At 50.0% G+C, this 11,131-nt stretch overlaps 1 protein-coding gene across 1 annotated transcript in view; it reads right to left on the bottom strand.

The window, feature by feature from the left end:
* Nucleotides 1-1,461: 1,461 nt before the first annotated feature.
* Nucleotides 1,462-11,131, bottom strand: part of ONECUT3 (one cut homeobox 3) — a 47,584-nt gene continuing 37,914 nt past the window's right edge. Inside the window, exon 2 of the mRNA XM_069079564.1 lies at nucleotides 1,462-1,766. Within this exon, the coding sequence (XP_068935665.1) occupies nucleotides 1,462-1,766 (305 nt within the window). The remainder of the gene's footprint in view (nucleotides 1,767-11,131) is intronic.

Here is an 11,131-nt window from a genome sequence, read left to right as displayed (position 1 = left end):
GGAGCTGAGAAGACTTGGGGAGGGTGGTATGGGGAGAGCTGGGGAGGATAGCTCAGCCTAGAGCTCTGGGCCTGGGAGCCCTGGGGGAGGAGAGAGGGTGGCTGGGCCTATTTACTCCCCAGGATACTCAGGAAGGAGGGAATGGGACACTGACCCCCAGGCGGGCCCCTCCCTGCCCAGGCCGGGGTTTAAGGCAGGTAGCTGATCTTGGCACATCGAATTCTGGCCACTGGGGAAAGCAGGTGTCTGCAGGCTCCGATGGACCAGTTCTCTCCTTATTTAGGGTGCTGGGGTGAGGGGTGGGGTTGCCATTTGATCTGAGTTTTGCTTTTCTATTTTCTTGGGTGGGGTTGGGAGTTGTCCTGGCCCTGCCTGGACTGTGCACTGGAATCCAGTTTGGGGTCTTTGGTAACCACGTTGGGTTTAGGGGTCAGATGAGAAAAGATAGGGCTGCCCCAGGCCCCAGGGGTGGTGGGGGAAGAGGAAGGTTGCCCCAGGGAGGCTTTCCCACCTTCCTTGACTTAGGAAGGCGATGGTAGAAGGAGGGGGGGGGGTATTAATTTTTAAAGTTCTTTTTTTTTTTAAATACCCGGTTTGTATTCCTACTATGTGCTTTTTGACCCGCTTTTGGGAGAAGGGGATACCGTGAGACTTGTTTTCCTCAGTGTCCCCTGGACACCCTGACTGGAGGTGAGAAGGGTGGTCGGGGACCCCCAATCCTTCCACGGAGTGAGGGAGGGACGTTTGTTTCCTTTGGTTAGGGAGATTTCTTTGGAAGGAGTCCTGGGGGTGGGGGAGGCGTCGCACCCTGAAGGAAGGACCCCATTTGTGCACTTGGGCTTGGGGTGCGTCCCCTTACCCTCCCTCCCGGAGGCGGCCTTGGATCCCGCCACTTTCCCCCATCCCCAGCCTTTGTTTGCACTAGCTCTTGGGGCCACACGTGGATCTCCAAGCGTGTCTCAAGCCAGTGTGGGAACAGGATGGAGAGGCAGGCTGGCTCCGCGGGGCCACGAGGTGCTTGAACCCTGCTGCCCTTGCCCCTCGTGGGCCCATTCCAGTCCCATCCCTTCCTCCCCGTAGCTCACCTGCTTGGGGATCTGGGGATCTCGAGCTGTCGGAAGGCGGCTGGGTCTCCGCTCTGTTCCGCTCCCCTCCTTCCCTGGCAAGCCGTATCCCCAGTGCCCAGGAGCCAGGAAGGGAGATGGGGCCCGGGACCCGGCTCCACAGTCCGGCTGTGGGAACCCACGAGGAGAAATCCCACGGACCCGAGCAGTGGAGGGAGAGACCGAGAGTGCCCAGGGACTGGGGAGGGGGTGGCGATGTCCAGAGCAAGGCGCTCCCGGCAGCCCGGGCTGGGGGGAGGAGATGCCGCCTGGGTCCGGTCAGGCTCCCCCCACCCCCGGGAAGGAGTGGGAATGGGGCGCTGGGGGCGGGGCCTGATGCCGGGGGCGGGGGCGGGGCTCATGCTTTGGAGAATGTGCCGGCCGCGGCCGCGGCGGCGGAGGCGGAGGCCGAGGCGGGACCGCCGGGCTCCTCCTGCCAGCGGTTCATGCAGCGGCGCCGCGCGTTCATGAAGAAGTTGCTGACGGTATTGAGCTCCAGGCCGAGCTGCTGCGAGATGGTGACCTGCATCTCCTTGGACGGCCGCTTGTTCTCCTTGAAGATGGCGATCAGCGTGCGGCGCTGCAGGTCCGTGAAGACCAGGCGCTGCTTCTTGGGCTGCAGCGTCCGCTCCTTCTGCTGCTCCTGCTCCTTCCGCTTGCAAGCTGGGAAGCCGGCCGGCCGAGGCGGCGGCGGCACGGGGACGGTGACATGGAGGCAGCGACGGCGGGGAGGGGGGGGGGGGGGCAGCGGGGGGGGACAGCGAAGTGGGGGGGCAGGGGGGGGGGGGAAGGGGGGGGGGGAGGGGGGGGGGGGGGGGGGGGGGGGGGGAGGGAGAGAGAGAGAGAGAGAGAGAGAGTTACTTTCCGAGAGAGAGAGAGAGAGAGAGAGAGAGAGAGAGAGACGGATGAGAGAGAAACAGATGCATAGTGAGAGTCAAAGAGCATCATAAATTTGGAGAGATATAGAAATAGAGAATGAGATACAGTGAGAGAAAGATGAAGGAGAAAGTTGGGGGCATGGTGACGGGGACAATAACATGTAGGAGACAGACAGGGAGGAGAGAAAGAGAAGGACAGTAGAGTAAACTTTCCCTCCAGGGCCCCCCATCCTCTCCTTTTGCCCCTTCCAGCATGTCAGCCCCCTTCCTCAGATCAGCATGCCTTCTTCCTGGCCTCCAAGTTGGCTCTTTAGGGCTTACAAATCTAAGGGGGGGGGGGTCAGAGGGTAGGGGATGAGATAAGTTTAAAAAAAAAGTAGCAGTTCCCCACCTCCATCCCACCATCCCACACCTCTCCTGACCCCTCCTGGCTGGCCTGAAGTGGTGAAACCTGCAGAGAGCCCCACTTCCTCTACTGGGTTTCTGGCATCAGGGCCCTCAGATCTCTGGCAGACCCTGGCCAAGGCTGGATGAAGGGAGGAGGGCCCTTCTGTGGACATGGGCAAGTGAGAAGGTTGGCAGGGGTGGGAGTAAGGAGACTACTTCTCCCCTCCTCCATGCTGGCCAGACACTTTCCCGGGGCTAACTGGGGCTCCAAACACATTCAAGGGAACATTCTTCTCATTCAAGGGAAAATCCCTTCTTTCACATGGTGTAAAGCTGGAGGCTCACTGTGATTCTCAACCCCTCAGAGACACACTGGGGCCAAACTTCTCAGCGTAGGGCTCAAGATCTAATGGTACCCAGGGGAGATGGTTTAGGTAAAGCCTTGCTCCCAGAACCTCTCCTCCACTCCCAGCTCTCCTGAGGGACTGACCATTCAGGGATTGTAGAGCATAGAGAAGATTTCCTCTGACAAGGTCTTATCATCATAGAATCATAGAACACTAAACTTGGAAGTCAGAAGACTTGGGTTTGAATTCCACTTAGTAGCTGTGTGCACCCTCAGCAAGTCATTTAACACCTGTGAGCATCAGTTTCCCCAGCCATAACTTCTAGAGGCTGGAATAAAGTGGCTTTTGGCTCCAAAGGTTTATGATTCTATGATTATTCCAGAGGCAACATGTTGTAGTGGAGAGTGTGCTGGTTTGGAGTCAGAGAATATGGGTCTGAATTCCAGTTCTGCGACTTACTAGCCATGTGTAACTTTAGGGAAGTTACTTCCCATCCCAGGGTCTGTTTCCTTATCTACAAAACTAAGAAATCAGACTAGATGGTCTTCAAGGACCAGCTCTGACTTCTGTCAACACTACTGAATTCGAAGGGTTCCCAGAGATGATGTAAACCAACTCCTTCATTTTACAGATGGGGAAACTGAGGCCCAGGCAGTCTCATCAATTGACAGAGCTGGGACTAGAACCCTTGTCTAATGACCCTCAGCCCAGGGCTCTTTCAGGACCAAGTCTTATTAAAAACTGGGACCTAAGATGAGTTTCCCAACATAGCCGGACTATAGCCTTCTCGCCACCCTCCCTGGGGCAGATAATATTTCAGGGGGTGGGGGAATATTGCTGGACTTGGGAACACTTTCCCTAGCTGGGAGAAAAGCCTGCTTCTCCTTTAGGAATGAGATATCCTGATCCTAAATCTAACACACCCCCTTTCCCCCAATTTCAGACCCCAAAGATTGACTGAGACCTTGGTTTGGATCTCTTCCCCATCCCAAATGGTGTCCCTTAAGATGAGGACCAGACCCAGGACCTTCTCTTCCCACCCTGCTCTCATGGGATCCCTTGATTTGACTGCGAGCCAAAGATAGTACTACTGCTTTGCCATTCCAAGTTCCCCAATCTTCATTAGGTTCCCTGAACTAAGGCCCAACATTGGCATTTCTCCCTTGTCCCCATAGGTCCCCTGAATTGAGACCTAAGTCTATGATCTCCTTTATCCCCAAGGAATCATTTAACCTTATAGCCAAGGATAAGTCTTCACCCATGGAATCTCTTGAGCTGGGACCCAGGAATGGGACCACCCCCTTTCCCCCATGGGGTCCCTGAGTTGAGAGCCACAGGATGGACACACTTTGGGAAGGTTTGGATCTAAATCCCTTGTCCCAGGTACCCACCCCTCCATGGGGGGGTCCTTTCCTTTGAGGGTGAACCTTCCCACAGGGACCAGGGATTTGGGGAAGGGCAACAGGGGAGAGAGGGCACGGGGCAAGACCTACCCTATGGGCATCAGATGCTTGCAAAAGAAACAAACAAAAGGAATGTTGTGATTGGATTTTGGTGGTACTTATGGACTTGTGCTGCCCACCCCACTCCTTCCCTCCCAAGTGCTTCCCCTCCTCCCTTCTCTGCCCTGCTCTTCCAGCCCTCCTCCCTCACACCCCCAGTTTCTATAGAAGTCCCTCTTTGCCCCACTCCCACCTCCCCCACCATGGTTGGACATCAAATATGGGAACTGTCTCCACAAGGCCCCTATAAAAACATTGAGCTTCTTCCAAGGAAGGCTTTAGGGGTTAGCCTTTCCCCACTAAGAATAGCAACATTTGTCATATCTACTTGTAATAATGATAATTATAAACACAATATAATATAATCATGATAGAAAATAATAATGGTGACTTGCATTTCTATAATGCTTTAAGATTTACAAAATCCTTTCCTCATAATAACCTAAGGTAATGTCCTAGAGATAAGTGATGGGTAAATACAGTGTCAGATCTGAGACTTAAAGGTAGTTTTCTGGTTGTGACATATTGGGTTGGGGGGAGAGGTGGTAAGGGTTGAGAGGGCTGGGTTATAATATAAGAACTTGTCAGGTCCTGGGAGAAGAGGTAGAATGGAGACTGTGTAGGTTCATCATTGGGGTTGGGAGGGGTAGAGATAGGAGATAGGAAGGATACTGGAGATAGGCCCTTCCCCTATTTTATTCTATCATTCTTCTCACTGACCTTTCTATAGATGGAGATACTGTGGGGTCCCAGATGTCACTACCCTGACCACAGGCTGAGAACAGGAGCCATCCTGTGGTTATAACCCTCCAAAGACCCCTCTTCCTTGACTGACTGCCAGCTGGAAGGCTGGGTATGTTCTCTCAGCTCAGGCACACTTAAGAAGGTAGAGGGAGGCAGGCACTGGGATGCTGAGACAATGCCCATGCCATTGACCAAATTCCAACATGGCGACTCTTGTTTTACGATACAGATACCATACCTCACATTCATCCTGTTCTCTCCATTTAATGGGTTATGACACTAATGTAGGTCTTTGTCACCTCTAACCTAGACCATGGCAGTACTGGCCTAATTGGTCTCATCTCTTCAAGTTTCTCTTTTCTCTAATGCCCCACACCCCAACAGCTGCCAAGTAGCTATTTGTGGAGCACAAATCTGACCATGCCACTCCCCTTCTCTAGAAGCTCCAGGTCCCTGTTGCTTCTGGGATCAATCACAAGCTTATTTGATTGGCACTTAGAGACCTTCACAAGTCTGGCTCTGATCCCCCTTTCCAGGCTAACTACATTCCCCTTCATACACTCTGGACAGTAACCAAACTGACCTTGTGGTTCCTCATATACCACACTGTTAACATCATCATCACTTTTACATAGCGTTTACCAATAATATCTCATTTTATACTCATAATGATCTGGAGCGTAGGTACTATTATCATCTTCACTTACAGATGGGGAAACTGAGGTAGGCAACAGTTCAGTTACCTGCCAAAGGTCACACAGCTAGTAAGCATATAAGGCTGGATTTGAGCTCATGCTATATCTACCATCTCAAAGCCCTTTCACAGATTGCTTGCCAGGTCTGGAAGGCTTTCACTCATCTTTGATCTCTAGCTTCCTGCAGGGCTCAGGACAAGGGCTACCTTCTCATCACTGTCACCCTTTCCATCACCACTATAACCTTCACCATTACCTCATTACCTCTTTCCCCACCCTCACTGTCATCTCCATCACCACCCTTATCATCACCCTTGTCATCACTTCTACCATCATCCTCATCACCACCCCTAATGATATGCTAAAGCCAATGGGATACCATCCATGCCCACTGCCAATGCCTATCCCACAATATGACAATGCCACGGCATTGGCGACACCACACTCATTGCCACTGTCCCCTGTAATCCCCCCAGACCATCCTGTCACAGCTCCGAGTAACAAACACATACACCATGTCATTCGGATGCCAAAATATCATGTTCTTGGGTATCAATGGGATGGAACCAATGTTATAACACCCAATGAATTTTTGTGGGGAGGACAGCGTATGAGGGTTAGTGTGCAGTAAGTTTAATATGAGTCAACAGTGGCTATACCATTGCCAAGGAAGCAAATGGGATCTTGGGTTTCCTTGGGAGATGGAACATCCTAGGACTCAGGAAGTTTGCCTGTCCTCTGCCTTGGTCAAACACTAACTAGAGTACTGTGTTTAGCTCAGATGAAAGTAAGGAAGCTAAGGAGGGGTCAGGGTGTATACAGAGGTGAATGACCAGAATGTGAAGGGTTTCTAAATTATGCTGTAGGAAAACCATGTGAAGCTTAGTGTGAAGGAGAGACTTAGAGGAACTATGACCAGCGTCCTGGAGAATTGGAAGGGCTATCGAATGGAAAGAGCCATCAGACTTGTTCTCTCTGGTCCCATGGTGAAGAGCCAGGAGCAGAGGGTTGAAGCTGCAAAAAGGCAGGTTTAGATTTGATGGGAAAACCTCCAAATCATTAGAGATGTCCATAAGTGCAATGCGCTGATTTGGGAGACTCTTTGTCCCTGAGGGTTTTCAGTTGAGAGGATGGGCAAGCACTTAGACGTGTTGAGTAAGGGAAACACCTGTAGATGTGTAGTTGATGAGGGAGGTGATGCAGGTGATGGTGATGATGTGTGGACTAGATGTTAGCTGAGGTTCTTTCTAAATGAAATCTTGTGAATCTGACCAGCCCTACCTTGGTGCTGCCTGCCAATATAGTGCACCTTCCTCCCCCTGACTTCAGGTCTGCTTTGGTGGGCTTCCCAGGGGCTGCAGGCACTCAGAGGGGGACTCGGCAAACCAGAAGCATAACAAACTTCTTTTCCTGCTGATGCAGCTAAATCTTCTCATTCTCCCCTCCCTCCACGACGCCCCCCCCCCATTCCTCCCGTTCAATCTAATTACAGCTCCTTGGAACCAAAATCAATACTGGCTCAAGTCAGAGCTATTTACAAGAAGGAATGAGTGCCCAGCCTGAGGGAGCCTTTTCATTTTGGCCATCACCCATAGCTCCCTGCAGTAGCTTCCCTAGGTGCCCCCTTGCTACTCCCAGAGGCTGGATGTATATAGATCTTCGGGAGGAAGTTCTGCCTAGGGCCATTATCAGAGTTAGGGTGACCCTCTCCCAGTGGCACTACATGATTCCCACCTTCCTGGGTCTCCTCCTTTCTGCATTAGACTGCATATTCTAATGTGTTTTCCTGGGCTCAAGACCCTTTTACAATCTGCTCTAGCCTGTCACCTATCAATTAATAAACATTTATTAAGTACCTACTATGTGTCAAGCACTATGATGCTAAGTATTGGGGATACAAAAAGAGGCAAAAGATAGTCCCTGCCTTCAAGGAGCTTATAATCTAATGGGAGAGACAACAAACATACCTATACAAAGCAAGCACTATACAGGATAAATAGGAAATAATTAACAGAAAGAAGGAACTGGAGTTAGGAGGCGTAGAGCGCCCTTGAATCCTAGGATGTCAGAGGTCTTTTGGTCCAACCCCTTTCAGGCAGGGGGAGGTCTAAGTCATCCTGGATGGATAGCTACCTGTTCCTATAATGACAGTCTGCAAACTTTCCCCAATCACTTTATTCCAATGTTTTATCCCACTAGTTGAGTGGAAGTTTTTCTTTGTGTTTGTCCATAATCTTTCCTGCTTTCATTTCCCCTCATTCTGCCTTACATATGGAGGATGAACTCTCAGTGTCTCCTTCATCAAACCCCTTATGTACTTGAGGTTTGTAATCATGGTCATCCTTTAGCTTCTTTTTTAGGAAAAAGCCAGCTTTTAGCACCAATACCCTGCCACTATCATCATCACTACCTCATTCTCACCCCCATTTCCATGACTACCATAACCATCATTATCTCCAGCTCTATCAACACCATCACAATATCACTATTAAGCTGTAACCAGGAATTCTGTCAGCTGGGGGCAAATTCGATGGAGTTGAAGGGGGGAGAAGTGGAAGACTGGAAGGTATGGCTACTTTTACTCATGGCTGAGGTGAGCCAGAGACAGAAATCATGGAAGTTAAGTGTTCAAAGAGGGCTAGATTTGTTTTGTTTTGTTTTTTTGGGAAAGGCAATGTAGTTGGGGTTAAATGACTTCCCCAAGGTCTCACAGCTAGAAAGTATGTCAAGAGTCTGAGGCTGGATTTGAACCCAGGTCCTCCGGACTCTGTGTCCTGGTCTATAATTCTTTTTTTTTTTTTTAAGCAATCGGGGGTTAAGTAACTTGCTTAAGATTACACGGCCAGTTATTCCTGGGTGTGGTGCTGAGTATCTGAGCCCAGATTTGATCAAGTCATCCCGACACTGGAACCAGTGCTCTTACTCACTGAGCCACCTGGCCGCCCCTAAGCAATTGGGGTTAAGTAACTTGCTCAAGGTTACACGGCCAGGTGTTTCTGGGTGGGTGCTAAGTGTCTGAGCCCGGGATTCGATCTCCAGGTCTTCTCAACACTGGAGCCGGTGCTCTTACTCGCTGTGCTAACTGGCTGCCCCTCCTGGTCTATAATTCTGATACTGTAATTACATAATTCTATGAAAATTTAATTCTGAATTTCTTTGATTATATAATTTTAATAGTCTATAAGTCAAAGTTCCTGAGCAGTAACTAAGGGGTAAAGGGGCCTGAAGGGGAAACGCAGTTGGTAGTCAGGTGTGATCTCAGAGATTAAACCATTTATCCAGACTAAAAGCACTCAGATGTGTTTATAGGATAAAGGACAAGTTTTCCTGAGTGGATACATGGCTGCTAATTAATTACTCCTTTCAGTGCAGGTGAATCATTTACATCTGGGAATGGAAGCTTCCCCCAGATGAGGGCTCTGTGCTGGACAGAGGCAGAACTCAGGAAGGAAAGTTCCAGCCCTGGGAAATAGTCCCCAGAGTGACCAGACAGCCATATGCCTCCTCTGATCTCATGCCTTCAACATACAGCTCTGGCCCCTGGTGTGTTTAGTTGAGGCCACTCTATATAGTGTTATGTCCTAGTACCTATGATGAAGAAGGTGGAATTTCTGCCTGGTCCACTGGAGTCCCTCCAGTGATAAAAATGTAAGAATGGACCATTCATTTATTTATTTATTTACTTATTTATTTTTAAAGCAATTGGGGTTAAGTAACTTGCTTAAGGTTACATGGCCAGTTATTTCTGGGTGTGGTGCTAAGTATCAGAGCCCGGATTCGATCCCAGGTCATGCCGACTCTGGGGCCGGTGCAATACTCACTTTGACACCTGGACGCCCCAAGAATGGACTATTTAAATGAGTTTGAAGAGATCCCAGAACAAGCAAGGTCATGATCCCCAAAACCTCTAGAACAAGTAATGCCAGGACTCGAAGGAATCATAGAGGGCATCTAACCCAAGCCCTTTATTGTACAGAGAAGAAAATTTAGTACAGGGGAGTGAAAGTGACTTAGCCAAAGTCAGACAATGCATTCTGGGGAAGCCAAGAGGAGAATTCTGGGTTCTCATTCCCAGCCCAGTTCTCTTTCAATTGGACCATGCTGAAGGTGTCCAATGGTCCTGGTTAGGTGAGCCCTAAGGCTCCAAGCAGACTAGAGCATCCTTAACGCCTGGCTCTGGTTTCCAACTTGTTTTCCATCTTGATCAGGTCACCTCTATTCACACTGAAGGTGAGACTCAGTTACCTCATCTGTAAAATGAGCCCTTGTGGGTTGATTTCAAAGCATCCTTTCAGCTCTGAGGGCCTCTGGTAATTGGAGTTCAAGGTGTCTCCAACGCTTGCGTGAAACCCTTGCTGGGTCTCCGTCCTCACTCCCCCCCCCCCCCAGTGTTGCCCCCGCCCTATCTTCTACAAAACCGACAATTTTCCACCCACTTTTCTTAAGTGGCAGCGATTATTTGGAATCACAAAAGACGGCTTTCAGCCTCAGCCTGGGAATGGATCTGGGGGGGAGTGAGAGGGAGAAAGGGAAAGTGATGTGGGGGAAGGGAGAGGGAAAGGGAAAGGGAGAAGGGGAAGAGGGGAGAGAGAGGGAAAGTGAGGAAAAGGGAAGAGGGAAGGGGAAAGGGAAAGATGTAAATCATTCACCTGCGCTGGAAGGAGCAATTAATTAGCAGCCATGTATCCACTCAGGAAAACTTGTCCTTTATCCTATAAACTCATCTGAATGCTTTTAGTCTGGATGAATGGTTTAATCTCTGAGATCACACCTGACTACCAACTGCCTTTCCCCTTCAGGCCCCTTTACCCCTTAGCTACTGCTCAGGAACTTTGACTTATAGACTATTAAAATAATATAATCAAAGAAACTCATAATTAAATTTTCATAGAATTATACAATTATAGTATCAGAATTATAGACCAGGACACAGCATGGCATATTTGAAAAGACGCTGTACTTGGGTAAATCCTGGTGTGGCACATAAATGTTGAGTGATCTGGGGGTGGCTAGGTGGCGAAATGAATAGAGCACTGGCCCTGGAGTCAGGAGGACCCACCTCCCACCAGTGGGAGTTGGAACCAGAACGGGGGTGATGGGGAGCTTGAGGGAAGGGGTATTCGCAGAGGGCATGGAGGCGCCTCTTGCCAGGCTGGAGTCTTCTTCTCCAGGCTCTGCCTGATTCTTCTCTCAACTACTCCGCCCCCCCCTCCCACCCCCCACTTCTGTCACATTCCTCTCTGGTCTGATTTGCACTTATAGAAAGGAGTGGGCAGTGGGAGATTTATCAGAGCTGGACCGAGCTGAGGTGAGAAGCCGCCTACCATTTGGTTAGACTGGATGAAAGAACACAGAGCTAGAAGGGTCTAAGGACACAAAATGTCAGCGTCAGCGTCATGAAGGACCTGTGGAATCTAAGCTTCTTTTCGGCTAGGGTTCTTCACACACTCACACACACACACACACACACACACA

This window comes from Petaurus breviceps, unplaced genomic scaffold, assembly GCF_028583685.1.
Source record: "Petaurus breviceps papuanus isolate PSGF00001 unplaced genomic scaffold, PetGlider_PUasm1.0 108, whole genome shotgun sequence".
Lineage (NCBI taxonomy): Eukaryota > Metazoa > Chordata > Mammalia > Diprotodontia > Petauridae > Petaurus > Petaurus breviceps.
This window is presented reverse-complemented; position numbering and strand designations above follow the sequence as displayed.